General features: G+C 44.6%; 1 protein-coding gene across 1 annotated transcript; it reads right to left on the minus strand.

Moving 5' to 3' along the window:
• Positions 1-1214: 1214 nt before the first annotated feature.
• On the minus strand, positions 1215-21728 carry MCEE (methylmalonyl-CoA epimerase). The gene is made up of 3 exons (XM_069765828.1): positions 21678-21728; positions 14925-15265; positions 1215-6393 (listed from the first exon to the last, which is right to left on the minus strand). The coding sequence occupies exons 1-3, from the start codon at positions 21703-21705 to the stop codon at positions 6241-6243; spliced, it is 522 nt and encodes a 173-aa protein (XP_069621929.1). The 5' UTR covers positions 21706-21728; the 3' UTR covers positions 1215-6240.
• Positions 21729-22134: the final 406 nt, after the last annotated feature.

Here is a 22134-nt window from a genome sequence, read left to right on the forward strand (position 1 = left end):
ATGTCAGCTGTTTTGAACAGCTGACATTTGCCCACAGTAGGTGTGGGTGGAATCGCGATCCACTCACACCTATTAACTAGTTAAATTCCACTGTCAAACTCTGACAGCGGCATTTAACAAGGGCTTCTGGCCATCCCGATGGAAATGCGCTCACTGGTGACCCCTGTCATGTGATCGGGGGTCATCGGGGCTTCGGCATGATAGCTAGAGGCTTCTATGGTTGTTGATGCCGGATTGCTTTGAGCGCCACCCTGTGGTCGGCGTTCATAGCAATGATGCTATCTGATGATGCTATCAATAGAGGCAATCTGAGCATCGCCTCTATGTAGCAGAGCCAATCAAGTTGTGCCAGCTTCTAGCCTCCCATGGAGGCTATTGAAGCATGGCAAAACAAAAAAAAAAATGTTTTTTAAACTATGAAAAAAATATATATAAATAAAAGTTCAAATCACCACCCTTTCGCCCCATTCAAAATAAAACAATAAAAAAAAAATCAAACCTACACATATTTGGTATTGCCGTGTTCAGAATTGCCCGATCTATCAATAAAAAAAAAGGATTAACCTGATTGCTAAACGGCATAGTAAGAAAAAAATTCAAAACATTAGAATTACGTTTTCTTGGTTGCCGCAACATTGCATTAAAATGCAATAAAGGGCGATCAAAAGATCATATCTGCACCAAAACGGTTTTATTGAAAACGCCAGCTCGGCATGCAAAATATAAGCCATCATCCAACCCCAGATCACGTAAAATGGAGATGCTATGGGTATCGGAAAATTGCTCAATTTTTTTATAGCAAAGTTTGGATTTTTTTTTCACCACTTAGATAAAAATGAACCTAGACATGTTTGGTGTCTATGAACTCGTTATGACCTGGAGAATCACAATGTCAGGTCAGTTTTAGCATTTAGTGAACCTGGCAAAAAACCCAAACAAAAAACAAGTGTGGGATTGCACTTTTTTGCAATTTCAATGCACATGGAATTTTTTTTCCCGTTTTCTAGTACACGACATGGTAAAACCAAAGGTGTCATTCAAAAGTACAACTCGTCTTGCAAAAAATAAGCCCTCCCATGGCCATATTGACAGACAAATAAAAAAGTTATGGCTCTGGGAAGGAGGGGAGCAGAAAACAAACGAAAATACCACGGGTCATGAAGGGGTATTAAATTAAAATACTAGACAAAGATAACAAAAGTAAACACCAAATGCAGTTTTTAATTAAAGGTCTTTATTATTAAGGGGAAAAGAAATCCAAACCTACAGGGCCCTGTGTAAAAGACTGATTGCCCTCTAAGCCAAATAACTCACATTAGGTGCTATATACAGTTTTCACTACACCATATTCATATATCAATAAGGTGTAAGGTATGGAACATGTAAAAACTATTACCATTGTGGATGTGATGTGAGGAAGCTATCGGTGCTGCTTTCCACAGATGAGGATACTGCTCTGTTATTCCCAATTCTGGCTTTATGACAGAGGTCAGTGATTGGCTGTCAGTGTCTGCTCTATGAGTGTGCAGTGGGTGGGCAGAGGGCGGTGCTGGAAACTGAGGCCCAGTGGTGCCAGCTCTGACTGTGGAGGTTAGATAATACAGCACATGGAGGGGGTCACGTTTGGTAGCGCTGCATGTAAATAAACTGGGTGCAGGAAATAAAGTGACATTTAGGAGGAATGAAAAACAGAAATAAAAAACAAAAAATAGAGGTGTTGTATACTATAATACAGCACAGATTTAAAAAAAAGTTTTGATTTTGGGATCGAACAACGTCAAGACATATGCAATGACTACTTTGGCTCCAATTACTCAGACCTTCTGATAATTTGAATGCGCAGATAAGTTCCTACGCCCAGCTCTGAAATCAGGAAAGCTTCCAAGAGACATTATCTGCAGATTTATAAACTGTTAGCAAATGGAGGGGATCACGCAAAAAAGTCAGAGAAGCAAATCTAGTGCAATAAAGAAACTTGCTCTTCCAGTCTATAAAAGAACAAGAAAACTGAAACCTCTAATGGACCGATATCTAAACATATAGCCTTTTGCAGGCTTTTACTATTTGGTCTCTTCATTTCCACACCAAACACCAAAATCACGACCAGAAGCATCAAAGACCTCAACAATCTTCTGAACATCCCTGATCTACAGATTGTTGACTGTTATGCTACCAACAGCCCACCTCAGCTTCTGAATATCCTCCCACTCTCTTTCCCAGACAATACAGTAGAGATCAGCCTCTATTTAGAATGCCAAAGTATGGACGAAATCAAGGAAACGGTGTCCCTTGTTAATTGTTGCTACATTTAGTACTGTTATGTACCCTCACCCCTTTCCAATCTACCACCACCTTCCCCTTTGATGACACACTCAGGTCCTGCCAACACCCATCCCCACAGAGCCGGATTGTCTTCACTCATCTCTGGTCCCACAAAGTCGCCCATTCAAATTATTACTCATAACACGAAAAAAAGTGAACCTCCCATCAAAAAAGGCCAAATCATTTACTATTTAAAGGGAACCTGTCACTAGACTCAACCTCCTTAATCCATTTATTTGGACATACAGGTCACAAAAAGTTGAATAAAATAATACCTTGAAATATGCAATCCGATAATTTAATCCAGATTAATATTTTTCTTAATTTCTATGGAATAAGACATTGGATCACACATATCAAGGTATTATTTTATTTAGTTTCCTTTGACCTGCATGTCCATGTAGGCGGACTAGGAAGGTTGATCCTACTGACTGATTCCCTTTAAATAAAGAAAACACTCAAATTTGACTACTCCAAGAGACCAATTTCAAACATAACCACAAACTCAACCTTTCAAAATCTAAGTATTTTTAGTGGCTGCATAGTTCTTTCTAAGCTGCTAGAATGAGTTTCCATAAAAATCTGAATTTCCAACTACTTAACCATGGAACGGATCCCAATGATAGATTTGTATTCACCACAGCTAAAATCGTGGTGATATACTCCATCTGTAATCTCTATGCTCCCACCATAGCTCAACAACAATGGTCCCCCATCACGTTATCCAAATTTGCCAAAGGCAGTATGACTCTTGTGTGCGATTTTGATAGCTCCCAAGACCCTACTCGAAACTCCTCATCAGGCTCTTCAGTTCTCCAGTCTCTATTAAAAAATCTCTCCACAATTTAGCTCTTACTGACTTATGGTATTACTTCTTTCCTGAAAGAAAAGATTATACTTTTTGCTTTACACCCCATAACTCACACCACAGATCAGATTAAATGTGCTTCCTCACCCAGCTTCTTCAACATTGTATTGATGTAACCATACACATCATGGTCCACTCACCTATCATTTTAACGGTCATCTCCCCAGCTTCCCACAGAAGGACTGTCACTGGAGGCTAAATAAAACTTTATAAAACCTGCACAGTGGCAAAGAAGAGATTAACATGAAACTCAAAGAAATTGTCTTCAACACTCCTGAAATTTTCACACAGTATGGGAAACACACAAGGTGGTCATACATAGAGAACTTATTCCCATTGTATCTTATCACAAAGATTGGTAAGATACACATTTAATCAACATAAATTGAATCAACTTAAAAACATATACCGTATATACTCGAGTATGAGCCGAGATTTTCAGCCCAAATTTTTGGGCTGAAAGTGCCCCTCTCGGCTTATACTCGAGTCAATGTGGGTGGCAGGGTCGGCGGGTGAGGGCGCTGAGGTATACTTACCTAGTCCCAGCGATCCTCGCGCTGTCCCTGCCTTCCTCCCCGTCTTCTGTGCTGCAGCTTCTTCCTCTCTTCAGCGGTCACGTGGGACCGCTCATTAGAGATATGAATAAGCGGCTCCACCTCCCATAGGGGCGGAGCCGCCTATTCATTCCTCTAATCGGCGGTGCCGGTGACCGCTGACAGGAAGAGCTGCGGCACTGAAGACCAGGCAGAGGGACAGCGCGAGGATCGCCAGGACTAGGTGAGTATGTCATATTCACCTGTCCTCGTTCCAGCCGCCGGGCGTCGCTCCATCTTCCCGGCCGGCGCCTCCATCTTCCCGACGTCTGCGCTCTGACTGTTCAGGCAGAGGGCGCGATGACGCATATAGTGTGCGCGGCGCCCTCTGCCTGATCAGTCAGAGCAGAGACGCCGGGAAGATGGAGGCGCCGGAACGAGACGCCGGGAGCTGCAATCAAGGGAGGTGAGTATGTGTTTTTTTTTTTTATTGCAGCAGCGGCGGCGGCGGCAGAGATTTCTATGGGGCACAATGAACGGTGCAGGGAGCAGAGCTGTGTATATATGTGGGACATGCAGGGAGCAGAGCTGTGTATATATGTGGGACATGCAGGGAGCAGAGCTGTGTATATATGTGGGACATGCAGGGAGCAGAGCTGTGTATATATGTGGGACATGCAGGGAGCAGAGCTGTGTATATATGTGGGACATGCAGGGAGCAGAGCTGTGTATATATGTGGGACATGCAGGGAGCAGAGCTGTGTATATATGTGGGACATGCAGGCGGCAGAGCTGTGTATATATGTGGGACATGCAGGCGGCAGAGCTGTGTATATATGTGGGACATGCAGGGAGCAGAGCTGTGTATATATGTGGGACATGCAGGGAGCAGAGCTGTGTATATATGTGGGACATGCAGGGAGCAGAGCTGTGTATATATGTGGGACATGCAGGGAGCAGAGCTGTGTATATATGTGGGACATGCAGGGAGCAGAGCTGTGTATATATGTGGGACATGCAGGGAGCAGAGCTGTGTATATATGTGGGACCTGCAGGGAGCAGAGCTGTGTATATATGTGGGACATGCAGGGAGCAGAGCTGTGTATATATGAGGGACATGCAGGCGGCAGAGCTGTGTATATATGTGAGACATGCAGGCGGCAGAGCTGTGTATATATGTGGGACATGCAGGGAGCATATGGCACCGTATATGGCACAGCAATGGGGCACAATGAACGGTGCAGAGCACCGTATATGGCACAGCAATGGGGCACAATGAACGGTGCAGAGCACCGTATATGGCACAGCAATGGGGCACAATGAACGGTGCAGAGCACCGTATATGGCACAGCAATGGGGCACAATGAACGGTGCAGAGCACCGTATATGGGCACAGCAATGGGGCACAATGAACGGTGCAGAGCACTTTATGGGGCACAGCTATGGGGAAATAATGAACGGTGCAGAGCACTATATGGCACAGCTATGGGGAAATAATGAACGGTGCAGAGCACTATATGGCACAGCTATGGGGAAATAATGATCTATTTTTATTTTTGAAATTCACCGGTAAATGCTGCATTTCCACCCTAGGCTTATACTCGAGTCAATAAGTTTTCCCAGTTTTTTGTGGCAAAATTAGGGGGGTCGGCTTATACTCGAGTATATACGGTACTTCTAATCTGGTTTAAAAGTCTTTAGACAAAAACTCCCAAAAGGTCTCCTCTCACTCAATAGTAAACTCCTAACTTCCACGTTTATTCAGTCTCCTACTAAAGAGTAGAAAATAGACCTCAACCACTTCTGCTCTCTAGTAGAACTTAAAACGACATTAAGAGCTTCAAAATCCACCTCTCATTATGTACGTCTCCTCTAGCAGTTCCTTTTTACATACCTGATGGGAATGCACCCCCTATCCAAACCTTCTGGAACAAGAACTCCCAAATTCTTAACCTTATTTACAAACTCTCACTTCCGAGCCACCCAGAAACTGGCCTACTATTATTTCCTCCCAATCTCCTATCATTACTAAACCATTTCTAGCTGCTGCTCAGTGTTTCATACCACTACATTGGAAACAATGAGACATTCTACCCATCAACATTACGTTTTACACCTCCACTCCGGGTCCCTGAGATTTGGTCTTCTCTATCGACAGGCCTCACAAGTGTGTTGGACTCCCTTCTACATTAGGGCGTTTGAGTGGAAGTCTTGCCTCTCAGATATTAGGTTTTCATCCCTTCTGACGCTCATCACTTATCTCTAGACATTGCATTACATTTAACACACAGCTCATTATCATTTAATGCACATATGGATACAGACAGCTGTACAAATTTAACAAATGTCAGATTTAGCAGAAGAGCACCTCGAAATAGTTATATATTTATTTCCTTTGTAAGATCCTAATTCCAGTGTGATACAGAAAATGAATACTAAAGGTAACAATTTGATTTGACTTCTTGGACAGCAATTATCTTTACATTTTCTCAGTTCTGTATATTTCAGTAATTTGCATTAGGCTTCTTCCAGCTCTACCAGAACTCCATCACAGTCTTTTGGGTGCAAGAATACAACTGGTTTTCCATGCGCACCAGTTTTTGGTTCTTCACTTAATAACCTAATGTTTTTCTGTCTCAGCTCAGACATTGCCTTTTTGATGTCATCAACCTAAGAACAAAAACAAAAAATGGCATGATATTCATGTATATTTTCTTCTCGGAGACATTTAGCTGTCACCTTAATGTCCTATTTCTAAAAAAAAAAAAAAGTCAGAAAAATTAACCAATAGATATGCATTAAAACCTTGTTAAACCCCTTCACCACCACCTTTTTCACCCTCACAGAGAAACAGGTGTACAAAGAAAAAGAAAACGAGCTGCCTTAGCTCCCTGTTCGCATTGCATAGATGGAGCTGGCTCAGACATTGGGCCTGCGTCAAACAGATCTAATGTCGGTTGTGTATAAAAGTTCAAATTATCCCCTTTCCCCAGGTCTTTATAAAAGTGAAAAAAAATAACATGCTTGGTGTCACCTCGTACATAGCTATTCTCTTATTTCCACACATTTTCCTCATTTGTCAATAAGGAATGTATGAAGCAGTGTGAGGAGATTAGCCTGTTCATACCAGGCAGGCGCTGGCTGTGTTATATGGCTGGCATCTGTCTAGCTACAGAAGTTGGAGCATATTTCACCACTTAAATGCCACTATCAATCTCTGACAACGTCATTTAAATGATATCAGTGTCGACACATGCGGTTACTGGATTCCATCAGCTATCCACAAGGAATTATGGTTTGAGTTTCTATGGTAGCCGGGGCCTGATGAAGGCCCCTGTCACTGCCATCCTGATCCTCAAATGAAGCACAAATACATTATGACCTCCACTTAAGACTGCGATTTCCCTATATATTGCAATAAAGTGGTATTGTAGTAGGTGGTATAATCAAATTATTTCAGGTTCAAGTCCACTAAAGAGTCCACTCACATTATTCTTGCTTGTAGGTCCACAACTTTGCTGCGCTTCAACAGCGGTGTAGCCGTATAAACTGTGCTTTCATTATATACCGCCATGGTTTATAGATAATTCTATGTATTTGGTGCACAGTTATACATTTTGATAATAAATATGGTTTTATGGTAGCAGTATATAGCTGGTGGATTGACAAAGAAATTACCGGTATGTGGCTGACTTCAGTACAGATCTACATTGGTTTTACATACACTGCTCAAAAGAATAAAGGGAACACTAAAATGCCACATCCTAGATATCACTGAATGAAATATTCCAGTTGTAAATCTTTATTCATTACATAGTGGAATGTGTTGAGAACAATAAAGCCTAAAAATGATCAATGTAAATCACAACTAATATCCCACCGAGGTCTGGAGTTGGAATGATGCTTAAAATCAAAGTGGAAAATGAAGTTACAGGCTGATCCAACTTCAGTGGAAATGCTTCAAGACAAGGAAATGATGCTCAGTAGTGTGTGTGGCCTCCACGTGCCTGTATGACCTCCCTACAATGGCTGGGCATGCTCCTGATGAGGCAGCGGATGGTCTCCTGAGGCATCTAAACCCAGACTAAAGCATCTGCCAACTCCTGGACAGTCTGTGGTGCAGCATGACGTTGGTGGATGGTGCGAGATATGATGTTCCAGAGGTGTTCAATAGGATTCAGGTCAGGGAACGGGCGGACCAGTCCATAGCTTCAATGCCTTCATCTTGCAGGAACTGCTGACATACTCCAGCTAAATGAGGTCCGGCATTGTCCTGCATTAGGAGGAATCCGGGGTCAACCGAACCAGCATATGGTCTCACAAGGGGTCTGAGGATCTCATCTCGGTACCTAATGGCAGTCCGGCTACCACTGCTGAGCACATGGAGAGCTGTGCGGCCCTCCAAAGAAATGCCACCCCATACTATTTCTGACCCACTGCCAAACCGGTCATGCTGAAGGATGTTGCAGGTGGCAGATCGCTCTCCACGGCGTCTCCAGACTCTGTCACAGCTGTCACATGTGCTCAGTGTGAACCTGCATCTGTGAAGAGCACAGGGCGCCAGTGGAGAATTTGCCAATCTTGTTGTTCTGTGGCAAATGCCAAGCGTCCTGCACGTGTTGGGCTGTGAGCACAACCCTCATCTGTGGACATCGGGCACTCACCATCCTCATGGAGTCGGTTTCTAAAAGTTTGTGCAGAGACATGCAAATTTGTGGCCTGCTGAAGGTCATTTTGCAGGGCTCTGGCAGTGCTCCTCCTATTTCTCCTTGCTAAAGGCTGAGGCAGCGGTCCTGCTGCTGGGTTGTTGCCCTCCTACAGCCCCCTCCATGTCTCGTGGTGCACTGGCCTGTCTCCTGGTAGCGCCTCCAGCCTCTGGACACTGCACTGAAAGGCACAGCAAGCCTTCTTGCCACAGCTCGCATTGATGTGCCATCCTGGATGAGCTGCACTACCTGAGCCACTTGTGTGGGTTGTAGAGCCCGTCTCATGCTACTACGAGTGTGAAAGCACAACCAACATTCAAAAGTGACCAAAACAACAGCTAGAAAGCATTGGTACTGAGATTTGGTCTGTCATCCCCACCTGCAGAACTACTCCTTTATTGAGTAAGTCTTGATAATTGCCAATAATTTCCATCTGGTGTCTATTCCATTTGCACAAGAGCATGTGAAATTGATTGTCAGTGTTGTTTCCTAAGTGGACAGTTTGATTTCACAGAAGTTTGAGTTACTTTGGAGTTATATTCTGTTGTTTAAGTGTTCCCTTTATTTTTTTGAGCAGTGTATTTTGGTGCCCTTGGGATGTCACTATGTATTACGGTGATATATACACATAGATGCCCCTTTTATGTAGGTTTAATAACCATACACTAACAATTATATAATGTGCTCCTAAATTATGCCTGGGATATTATTCTTCTATTTCCCATCTATTGTTTGTTTTATTGCGGAATGTCCTTGCATAAGAAAGAATACTCAATGCTGCTTTCCAATATAGTTTAAAATAAATGAACCGCAAAAAATAAACATTTGCAATCCTTTAAAATTAATGACGGGTTTTTAATGGAGAGTGGGAATTTGCTGCCCTCTGCTGTCACAAATGAGGAAGCTGATATTAACTTACAGGAGAAGAAAAATAGAATTATTCTTACCGTTAATTCGGTTTCTAGGAGCCTTCCACGACAGCCACAGGAGGTTGTCTCCATACCCTAATGGGGGACAGGAAGCACAAGAGGTTAAAAACCCCTCCCACCTCCCATTAACCAGTGACTTACAACTGAACCCATAGCACCGGTTACCTTTAGGTTCTCAGACTAAATATCCAAGAACATCGGGAGGGAATTAATGCTGTCGTGGAAGGCTCCTAGAAACCGAATTAACGGTAAGAATAATTCTATTTTCTCTAGCAGCCTTCCACGACAGCCACAGGAGGAATGCCAACCAATTCTGAATTTAGGGAGGGACCACAGCCTGAAGAACTTTTCGGCCAAAAGCAAGATCCTGATTGGACCAGAAGTCCAATCTATAATGCTTAGTAAATGTGTGTAGAGAAGACCATGTTGCAGCCCTGCAAATCTGCTCTGTTGAAGCGCCAGCCCTTTCAGCCCAAGAGACGGAAGTAGATCTGGTGGAATGAGCCTTTAGGCCCGCAGGAATTACAATATTCTGAGCTAGGTATGCTTCAGTAATGGCCTTCTTTATCCAGTTGGCAATGGTACTCTTCGCTACCTTCTTGCCCTTGTTTCGGCCAGATAGATGAACGAAGAGATTTTTGTCAATTCTGAAGGATTTGGTTTGTTCCAGGTAGTAGAACACTATACGTCGTACATCCAATGTATGAAATCTGTGTTCCTCCAGGTTTGAAGGATTGTGACAGAACGATGGAAGGACTATATCCTGTGATCGATGAAATTCTGACACTACCTTCGGAAGGAAACATGGATCTGGTCAGAACACAATGGAATCGTCTCTTATAGTAAGATAAGGTTCTCTAATTGAGAGGGCTTGTATTTCCCCCACTCGTCTTGCAGTAGAAATTGCAACTAAGAAGGCAGTCTTGCAGGACAGAAGCTGTGAGGAACAAGATGATAATGGCTCAAATGGAGGAGCCGTAAGGCCCTTTAGAACTACGTTTAAGTCCCATGATGGCACAAAGATTTGTTTTCTTGGACAATGCCTTGATGCTGCGACCATAAACCTTTTTATCCAACGATGTCCTGCAAGGTCTTGGTCGAAGACAGAACTCAAAGCTGACACTTGGACCTTTAAGGTACTTGGCTTCAGCCCCAACTCCAATCCTTTTTGTAGAAAGTCTAATATTTGTGAGATATTAGGATGGAAAGGGTCAGGATTATGAGGATGACACCACGAGGAGAATCTTTTCCAAATTTTGCTATATATAGCATTGATGACAGGTTTTCTAGATTTCTGTAAAGTAGAGATTACTGACTCCGTAAGACCTCTAGCTCTTAGTACCTGGGCTTTAATAGCCAGGCTGCCAGCTTGAACTTTTGCGGCTCCGGATGATAAAAGGGGCCCTGGCAGAGTAGATCCTCTGATGTTTGGAGAAAGACCGGACCATCCACCTTCAGTTCTCTGATGAGGTGATACCAACTTCTCTTTGGCCATGCCGGAGCTACTAGAATAGTCTGGACCTGATCGTCTCAGATCTTCCGGAGGGTCTTTGCAAGCAACGGTATTGGAGGAAACACGTACGCTAGACGGAATCTCCATGAATGAGCAAAGGCGTCTACTCCCTGAGACCTGTCCCTGGGGTCTAAAGAGAAGTAGTTCTCGACCTGTGCATTCTGACTTGATGCTAGGAGATCTATGTCGGGAAGTCCCCATCTGTCCGTCAATATTCTGAAAACATCCGCCTTCAGGCTCCATTCTCCTGGACGCAAGTCGCGACGACTCAGGAGATCTGCATGAGTATTTACTGATCCCTTGAGGTGTATTGCTGATAGAGAGAGAAGATGTTTCTCTGCCCAGCAAAAAATTATGTTCGATATTGTCTTCAAATGATTGAACTTCGAGCTCCCCTGGTGCTTTAGATGTGCCACAGTCGTCATATTGTCTGAGTAAACTCTGACATGTTGACCTAAAATAAGACTGCTGGAGGCCAGAAGGGCCTTGTCCACTGCCATCAATTCTCTGAAGTTGGAGGACCTGGAGCTTTCTTTCTGATTCCAGAGACCCTGGAACGGGATCTGCGAGACAACTGCTCCCCAACCTCTTTGACTGGCATCTGTTGTTACTGTCACCAGTGGATCTTGTATCCAGTCTACTCCCCTTAGCAGGGTTTTTTGGATCGCCCACCAGGTTAACGAGGCTTTTACCTTCCCTGGAGTGTACACTCTTCTGTTCAAGGAATTTGGATTTCTGTTCCAATTTCCTAGGATGTGTGTCTACAGAACTCTGGAGTGGCTTTGAGCCCACTGGACTGATTGTATACAGGCCGTCATCGACCCCAGAAGAGACATTGCAGTCCGCAGAGTCGGAGACTGTTGTTTCTTGAAGTCTAAGACATTGGATGTCAGGTTCCTCTGGTGTTCCTCTGGTAGGAAAGATTTTTGATTTTCCGAGTCCAAAAGGACTCCGAGAAATTTTATCACCTTTGATGGTAATAGTTGGGACTTGCTTAGATTGGGTATCCAACCCAAAAGCTGTAAGATTTCCAAAGTTTTGGAGATCCTCTGATTGAGAATTTTGGCTGAAGGACCAATTACTAAAAGGTCGTCCAAGTATGGCACTATAGCGACGTCTTGGTTCCTGATGTGAGCTACAGCTTCTGCCATGACTCTGGAGAAAACCCTTGGGGCCGAGGAGATCCCGAAGGGAAGAACATTGTATTGGAAGTGTAGGACCTTTTGATTGATTTGGACCGCAAATCTTAGGTATTTCCTGTGGCTAGGATGCATTGGAATATGGAAATAGGCATATTTGAGATCTATTGTCACCATATAGGAATGAGGAGCTATCAGAGGGATGGCTGTTTTTACTGACTCTATTTTGAATTTGCGGTAAGTTATGTACCTGTTGAGAGCTTTCAGATTTATTATAATCCGAGCCTGCCCGGAAGGCTTTTTTACCATGAAGATACGGGAATAGTGACCTTCCCCCTGCTCGTTTACCGGGACCACAGAAATAGCTCTCGAGTCTAGTAAGTCCTGTATTCCTGCCATCATCAGTTTTTGAGTCTCCCGAGATGACGGGGAGGTGACTCTTAGGATCCTGGGAGGAGGCACATCGAACTCTATGAGAAGACCCTGCTGGATCACACTTACTACCCAAGGGCTGTTGGAGATATTCTGCCAACTGAGAACAAAGTTCGAAAGCCTCCCCCCCACAGGATCGGAGTCATTGTTTTTCCTGCTGAGTTTGTTGGGGAATAAGGATATTCTTGGGTTTCCCCTTAGCATAACTCCACCTCCCGGTTTTCCCTTTCCCATTACCCTGGGAGGGCTGGGGCTGGGAGGGTAAAAAAAAAAACGCTTCCTGGGAGGTCTTTGTTCAGGAAGAGTTTTCTTTTGGTCCGTGGCTTTCTCTAGGATGTCATCCAGTGAGGGCCCAAACACATAATCACCCTTAAAGGGGATAGAACATAGTTTTATTTTTGAGGTGACATCTCCACTCCACATTTTTAGCCAGAGAGCCCTCCTGGCTGAATTCGTTTGGACTAGAGATCTGGCGGCCACACGGATAGACTCTAGTGAGGCATCTGCAAGGAACCCAGTTGCTCTATGTAAAATAGGCAAGGAATCCAACACTTCTTCTCTCGGGGTACCCTGTGAGATGTGGTTTTCTAGCTCTTCTATCCAACGGAAGAGAGAGCGGGCCACGCAGGTGGATGCAATATTGAATCTGAGGGCCGAGGTAGACGTTTCCCAGGACTTTTTGAGAAGGCTCTCAATCTTCCTATCCAGGGGGTCCTTTAATTGGGAAGAATATTCAAACGGCAGAGCCGTCTTCTTAGCCACTCTAGCTACCTGAACATCTATTTTGGGGATGTTCCATTTGATTGAATCCTCATCTAGAGGAAACCGTTTTTTAAAGTCCGAAGGAGTGGATGGCCGTTTCTCAGGTAGTTCCCACTCATTGTTAATCATGTCTATGATACTTCTATGTACGGGGAAACCTGGTTGCTTTTCGGAATGTATACCGAATAACTCGTCTTGTATAGACTTAGGAACTGGTTCCTCCTTTAGCCCCATAGTGTTCCTCACTGCAGACACCAATTCCTCAATGTATTCAGAGGAAAACAGATATTTCCTGACTTCCGCAGATTTATGGGGTAACACATCTTCCCATTTGACTGAAGATGATGTATAAGACTCTTCAGACTCTGACCCGGAATATTCCTGGATTTTCCTCTTTTTGGGAAGTGATGGACCAGGTGAGGATGGTGGTGGTGGTGGAGGGGGGGCGAGCGTGGCCAAAGAGGTTTGAACCTCTTGTCTAACCAGGGAGCGAATTTCTTCAATTAATGAAGGGTGTTCCGCCCGGACTATTTTATCCGTACAAGGTTGGCACAGCTTTTTCTCCCAATTTAAGGGCATTTTCACACTACAGGTAGCGCATTTGCGTTTAGTAGTAGTTCTAGGACCAGGCTTGACTCCCTGCAATGAGAGAGGAAACGGCGTAAGAAGGTATACATAAAACTACCTTTGAATGGGACCCATCTCTGCCACACTTACAGGGGCTTGAGGAGCGCTGGGCTCTGCAGCAGCAGGGCAAGACGAATCCTTGCTTACAGCAGGCTTACCTGAGACGTCTTCGCAGCTTATATAGAAAATAAAGCTGCACCAGCGCGTGGCAATTAGCCGCCCCTCCCCCTCCATGGTCCTAGGCAGGCGTGCGAGGGTGCAGCGTGCCTCACACGCCGTTCAGTAGTCCATTTCGCTGGACAGTATCGCTCCTATGCAGGAGCGCCGACCCGGAAGTAGAAGGCACCATGTGACTTCCTGGTCGCCGAACAGCGCGCACAGGAGGGGGAGATGCCGGAGAGCTCAGGGAGGCCTCCGGAATGGGCTCACCGGTCCGCTTTATCCCCCAAGAGGACGCAGGAGGACCGGGAACGCGGTCCCGAATCCGAAGAGACGGGAGCAAGAAACGGAGGAGGAAGCCCCGAGGGCCCGACCACCAATGCCCGGCAGAAAAATAAAAACACAGGTACAACTGCAGAGCCGGCCGCGCAGCGCACCAGAAACCTCTCCATGCCCCATGGGGGACAGGAAAGACACTGGTTAATGGGAGGTGGGAGGGGTTTTCAACCTCTTGTGCTTCCTGTCCCCCATTAGGGTATGGAGACAACCTCCTGTGGCTGTCGTAGAAGGCTGCTAGAGAAAGAAATGATAATTACGTTCAATAAGAACAAACTCTTAACCCCTTCACCCCCGAGCCTGTTTTTACCTTCCTGACCTAGCCAAATTTTTCAATTCTGACCAGTGTCACTTCATGAGGTAACAACTCTGGAATGCTTCAAATGATTCTGAGATTTTTTTTTCATGACATATTGTACTTCATGATAGTGGTAAAATGTAGTACAATATGATTTGTGTGTCTATAGCATGACATGTGCACATACATCTTGAGATGTGAGCCAAAGAAACTGCAATGACTTGTTTACATGCCAGCATTCTTCGTATATATCATGCATACATAGCAAATAGGGATTGATTTGTTGTGAAGAGTCAATACCTCAATACAAATGTGATGCATTCCACCAGCCTTGTTTTTCTGAAGGAAGCCAGAGATAGGGCTGTTCTGTCCCAGAGGATGAAGAAGCTCCAGTTTTGTGTTTCCCAGCTCCACAAAAATGGTATATACTCCATGATCAGGAAGGGGAATGGTCTCACTTACTTTGGCTCCCAAAACATTTTGATATAATGATTTGGCTTTTTCTAAGTCGGGTACAGCTATGGCTACATGATTCAAGCGTCCTAAACTCCACAAGGCATGGGGATTCTTCTGAACCAAGGTTTTTGATAAAGACAAATTCCTCCTTGTTTGCAAGGTGCCATGAATTCTGCAAATTAGACCTGGAAATAAAGAATAAAAGATTAATGTCTATGAAATTTGACATTGCTAGGGCATATACACACAGCATGCTTTTGTCGCCAGCCCACCCATATCATTTTTGAACTAGGAGATGCTTCAGGAAGAGGCCAGCTGTATTTTCCCTAAAGCATCTTTTCTGATGCATTTTTAGACGTCTTTTGAAGGCTGCTTTGCAGGCCGTGTTTTTTTTTTAACATTATATATATATATATATATATATATATATATATATATATATATAAATAGTGACAGCCTCCAATCAGAAGCCGCCATAATAGATAGGTTGCTTCATGACTTTTGAAGCCTGAAGCTTTTTAACTGGAATTTATCTTCAGTTTTTTTGCTTTGTGGTCTGACGGCACCATGATGATGGGACATGGAATCCAGAGACAAATCACTTAGTATAGTGGGTGCAGTAGCTATGACAGAGTCATAGTTTTCTCTGCTGCAGATCTAGCAGATCTTTCTACGTATATTGTGTAGTGACAAAAAACTGTTAATTGGTGCTGGGGGCTGTGTTGGACTAGGATGCATGAGGCAGCTAGTCCTGTAGTAATCTCCTTCTAATATTTCATGGATTGTGTTGAAACAGCAGAACACCGCCCAGTAAGTGACACATCACAGTAATCAGGGTCTCTGTTCCTACATGATGATGCTCTCAAATTACTGAGCAAAAAATCTGGTGACAGAATCCGTTTAAAGTAGTAACAAAAGACGGAACATATACATATCAAATAGTTTTTCATTGCTGTGCATAGGTTAATAATCTTTTAAGCCTTTATCAGGCATGTTCCAGGCAAAATCCAACTGAAAAGATGTTGTGTGCACATACCCTTATAATACTGTATATACTCGAGTATAAGCCGAAATTTTCAGCCCAAATTTTTGGGCTGAAAGTGCCCCTCTCGGCTTATACTCGAGTCACGGTGGGCGGCAGGGTCGGCGGGTGAGGGAGAGAGGGCGCTGAGGCATACTCACCTAGTCCCGGCAATCCTGGTGCTGTCCCTGCAGTCCCACGGTCTTCGGGTGCCGCAGTTCTTACCCTTTTCAGCGGTCACGTGGGACCGCTCATTAGAAAAATGAATATGAACTCCACTCCCATAGGGGTGGAGCCGCATATTCATTTCTCTAATGAGCGGTAACGGTGACCGCTGATAGAGGAAGAGACTGCGGCACCGAAGACCAGCTGTCCGGGGGAAGGAGCCAGGGACGCCGGGAGCAGGTAAGTATCGCATATTCACCTGTCCGCGTTCCACCCGCCGGGCATCGCTCCATCTTCCCGGCGTCTCTCCGAACTGACTGTGCAGGTCAGAGGGCGCGATGACGCATATAGTGTGCGCACCGCCCTCTGCCTGATGAGTCAGTGCGGAGAGGCGTCGGGACGAGACGCCGGGAGCTGCAAGCAAGAGAGGTGAGTATGGCATTTTTTTTTTATTGCAGCATTATATATACCGGTGGCACAGCTTTATAAGGAGCATCTATGGGGCACAAATGAACGGTGCAGAGAACTATATGGCAGAGCTTTATAAGGAGCATCTATGGGGCAATAATGAACGATGCAGAGCACTATATGGCACAGTTTTATATGGCACATCTATGGGGCAATAATGAACGGTGCAGAGCATATATGGGGCACAACTTTATATGGAGCTTCTGTGGGGCAATAATGAACAATATGGAGCATTATATGTGGCACAGCTTTATACAGAGCATCTATGGGGCAATAATGAACGGTATGCAGCATTATATGTGGCACAGCTTTATATGGAGCATCTTATGGTGCAATAATGAACGGTATGGAGCATCTATTTTTATTTTTGAAATCTACCAGTAGCTGCTGCATTTCCTACCCTAGGCTTATACTCGAGTCAATAAGTTTTCCCAGCTTTTTGTGGCAAAAGTAGGGGGGTCGGCTTATACTCAGGTCGGCTTATACTCGAGTATATACGGTATATTTTATCCAGGGAATCTCAAACCATCTCACGCTAAAGTAATTCACATGCCCGTGTAACACGATCAGCTATGCATGATTTGGAAGACGGTCTCCTTATTATAAGGGACAAGCATGCTTAGGAACATTCATTTTGTGCAGTGTAAATACTGGCTCTCGATCAAGGGAAGAACAAGCAAAGCACTGGTTTGTTGGATTAAATGATTTATACGTTTCCTTAAAAATCATTCTCAGCGAATAATCCTGCATGCACTGCCGAGAATAATGAGTCTATAAATGATCAATTCGTGTGCATCGTAAGTGCAGTTGGCCAGTCTAATGAGGCTGTTAAAAGACTGCAGATCGTCCAATGTGGAAATGCCACAGGTCGTTTTATGTGAACAAAGCCCTAACAGTAATTTTGACCCAAAACTACCATTTTGAATTTACATACAGAAAATCAGTCGTAACATAATACCACCTGCTGAAAGTGGTGTCGGTTCACCTCTTGTCGTCAAACTCTGTGGCATCTGGCAGTTACATATTAGCAGCAGACTACAGATACTATACAGTCATTGCCGATAGTGCCTTGAAATTGTTCCAGAAAATGAAGTATTTCTCCCAGAAAATCATTGCAATTACACGTTTATTTCCATGGTGTGTATTTGAACACAAAAAAAAGGTAAATTGGACATAATTCCACACAAAACCCCAAAAGTGGTCCAGACAAAATTGTTGGCATCCTCATCTTAATATTTAGTGGCACAGCCTTTGGAAAGAATAAATGCAATCAATCGCTTCCTATAACCACCAACAAGCTTCTTACACGTCAACTGGAATTTTGGACCACTCTTCTTTCACAAACTGCACCAGGTCTCTCATATTTGCAGGAGCCTTCTCCCAACAGCAATATTAAGATCTCTACACAGGTGTTCAATGGGATTTAGATGCGGACTCATTGCTGGCTACTTCAGAACTCTCCAGTGCTTTATTTCCATTCATTTCTGGGTGCTTCTTGAAGTATGCTTGGGGTCATTATCCTGCTGGATCTGACCTAGGACGCAAACCCAGCTTTCTGACACTGGGCACTTCATTGCGACCCAAAATCGTTTGGTAATCTTCACATTTCATTATACCTTGCACATAGTTAAGGCACCCAGCGCCAGAGGGAGCAAAACAACCCCAAAACATCTTTGAACCTCCACCATATTTGACTGCAGGTACTGTATTCTGTTTTCGGTAAACCGTAGAATGATGTGCATTACCAAAAAGCTCTATCTTCGTCTCATCTGTCTACAAGACAAGGATTTTGACTTCCGTACATTTGGGCAAACTGCAGTCTAGCTTTTTTACGCCTGTGTCAGCAGTTGGGTCCTCATAGCATTACGTTTCAATTCATTCAAATGTCGTCAGATAGTTCGCACTGACACTGATGCACCCTCAGCCTGCAGGACAGCTTGAATTTCTTTGGATCTTGATTGGGGCTGCTTTTCCACCATCTGGACTATCCTGAGTTGCAACCTTTTATTAATTTTTGTGTTATCACAATACACACAAAGGAAAAAAACATGTGTATAACAAAATGTGTAATTTTCTGGGAGAAAACACTTCATTTTCTGGAACAATTTCAAGGGTACCAACACTTATAGCCATGACTGTATAAAACTAAGATCTGGAGAATTTGGCAGCCAAGTCATCGTCTTTAAATCTTTGTTATGTTTCTTAGACAATTCCTAAACATTTTTCGCACAATGTAAGGATGCATTAATCTGTGATTCAGTCAACTATGTCACGTTCTCCTATGGTCCAGTTCTGATGCTCACATGCCCAATGAAGAAGTCTTCAGCAAAAGGAAGGGGTCAGAATGGGTACGCTTGCGGGGTTTGTGACTAAACAGCAGACAGAAGGTACATGTGTATTGAGGGAGGCCATGCCACCTAGACGGCAGTTTCCTCTCGGGGTGGTGGGAGACAAGGTGAAACAGCATTGGCGTGGTGGGACACAGTGCCTGGGATCTCATAAGCAGCACATTTATTTTACAGGTTATGATACCTCTTTGCATTTATCTCTGATTACGCCACTGTGAGGTGTTGTAGACCCTGGGGATCTCTCTTTGGGTACTATGGTCAGAGATAACTATACCCTTTATTACAGCTAAGCATCACAACTATATACGTCATCCCCTGACCTTACCCCCGCTGTACTACAGAATGCCACTGACTGTCTGTCCGCAGTCTCCAACATCATGTCCGCTCTCTATCTGAAACTCAACCTCTCCAAAACTGAACTTCTTCTGCTCCCACCATCTACTAACCTCCCTAAATCTGACATTTCCCTCTCCGTGGGTGGCACCATAATAACACCCCGGCAGCAGGCGCGCTGTCTGGGTGTTATGTTTGACTCCGATCTCTCCTTCACCTCCCATATACAATCTCTTGCCCGCTCGTGCCGCTTACACCTAAAGAACATCTCTAGAATCCGCCCTTTTCTCACCATGGAGACAGCTAAAACCCTCACGGTCGTCCTGATCCACTCCCGCCTGGACTACTGTAACGCTCTATTAATTGGCCTCCCCCTCACTCGACTTTCCCCTCTCCAGTCCATCCTTAATGCAGCAGCCAGGGTCGTCCATCTGGCTAATCGTTACTCAAATGCGTCCGCTCTTCGCCAGTCGTTACACTGGCTGCCCATTCATTACAGGATACAATTCAAAGTACTTGTTCTCACCCACAAAGCTCTCCACAGTGCGGCACCCCCTTACATCTCCTCCCTCATTTCTGTCTATCAGCCTAACAGACCACTGCGCTCTGCAAATGACTTTCGGCTAACCTCTGCACTAGTCCGTACCTCCCACTCCCGACTCCAAGACTTCTCCCGTGCTGCGCCAATCCTCTGGAATGCTCTACCCCAAGATATTAGGACCATCCATAATTTGCATAGTTTTAGGCGCTCGCTCAAAACACATTTGTTCAGAGCGGCCTATCACGTTCACTAATCAAAGTTATGTTATGTTTGTGTGTAGCCCATTCACTATCCCCATCTATTCCCCAACCCCTGAAGATGGCTGGACCATGATTGTAAATACATCATTGTAAATACACACCTGTACTTTGTATCTCCCCCACCTCATTGTAGATTGTAAGCTCTCACGAGCAGGGTCGTCTTATTTTGCTTTAATTATTGTATTGTTAACGTTGTTACTTATGACTGTTGTGTTTGAAACTGTTAAACTGTAAAGCGCTGCGGAATATGTTGGCGCTATATAAATAAAGATTATTATTATTATTATTTGCAGTGTTTATTTCCATACGCTTGGCTATGACACTTTGTAGATCCTCTCATATTACATTGCAGGCATTTAAGCCCCCGTCACACACAGCGAGATTGCTAGCGAGATCGCTGCTGAGTCACAAGTTTTGTGACGCAACAGCGACCTCAGTAGCGATCTCGCTATGTGTGACATGTAGCAGCGATCAGGCCCCTGCTGTGAGATCGCTGGTCGTGTCGGAATGGTCTGGACCTTTTTTTGATCGTTGAGGTCCCGCTGGGTAGCACACATCGCTGTGTTTGACACCTTACCAACGACCTCGCTGACAGGACGTCCCATTGAATCGTCATGAAATAGCATCGTTCTACAGGTCGCTACAGGTCGCCGCATCGCTGCTGCGTCGTTGGTGAGATCTCACTGCTTGACATCTCACCAGCGACCACATAGCGACGCTTGAGCGATCCCTGACAGGTCGTATCGTTGTCGGAATCGCTCAAGCGTCGCTATGTGTGACGGGGCCTTATCTGTGACCTTGTAGATGATTTTCCTGTCATTTTATATATGGTTTTAACATTTTTTTCAATAAAAACGAATATGTTTTAGTTATTGTTGCTTGAATTTCTTCTAATCCTCAGACATTATCACCTTTCCTCAGGTACATATCCTCATATATGTGTCCATGAGGCAGTAAGTTCAGGGAGGCAGACTGCAAGCAATGTGGCCCATATACGGACCGTGAAACACGCTTGTGCCATCCCTGCCTTATGGCCACCATTATCCGCCTGCCCGTGGGTCTCCCGACCTGAACTAACAGTCACATAGGCATATACTGAGATTTTACTTCAGGTCATCGGTCTGAATTGGTACATGGGCCACATAATAGGGGCGCGTGAATTCACTGGGAAGGTGCAGCTGCCTGCCTGGTCAGAAAACCTTCACAATCTAGACAAAGTATCAGAGGTAATGTGGCTACTGTGACCGCTGGCTGGCTACTGGTGTGTGGAGGTCACAGCAACCAGTGTCCATAGAGCAGCGAGTCAGGCGTGCCCCGGCTGTCATCAGAGTATCGCGATATTACAGGCAGCGGCGGCATCACACGCCGTGTGCAGCACGCGCCTCACACTCGCCCCCTGCCTGCTATGCGAGCGGCCGCCTGCACAACTGCACGACATCACCGCACAGTCCTCTCCATTACCTGTCACCCTGACCATGGACGCCGCCATGTTGTTTACTTTCTTTGAACAAAAACTTTATTGTCATCGATTTCCGGTTGTACTTCAAGTAGCGTGGACGCCATCTTAGAAGTGGGCACTTTGCCAGCAGTGCTGGTTTCACAGGTTAACATGAACTGTATCTATATACAGTTATATCTCGAGGGGGAGGGGAAAAGGAGAGCTGTCTGTCTGGGTAATAATATATAATCTGTAAAAAATGACATAATTACAGCAACTATAGAAATATTAGTATTATGCTCAGTCTTTCAGACACCTCACACTTCAGAGGTGCAGCGCAGACACACTCGGGGCTCAGACTAGGCTCACATCTCTTACCACAGGGCACATATATATACTGCATTAACCCCCCCCCCAAAAAAAAAAAAAAAACACTGGTCAGGTTTTTCTGTGTACATGCGTGTACTCGGGCCGGACTGG

This window comes from Ranitomeya imitator, chromosome 4 (genome assembly GCF_032444005.1).
Source record: "Ranitomeya imitator isolate aRanImi1 chromosome 4, aRanImi1.pri, whole genome shotgun sequence".
Classification (NCBI taxonomy): Eukaryota; Metazoa; Chordata; class Amphibia; order Anura; family Dendrobatidae; genus Ranitomeya; species Ranitomeya imitator.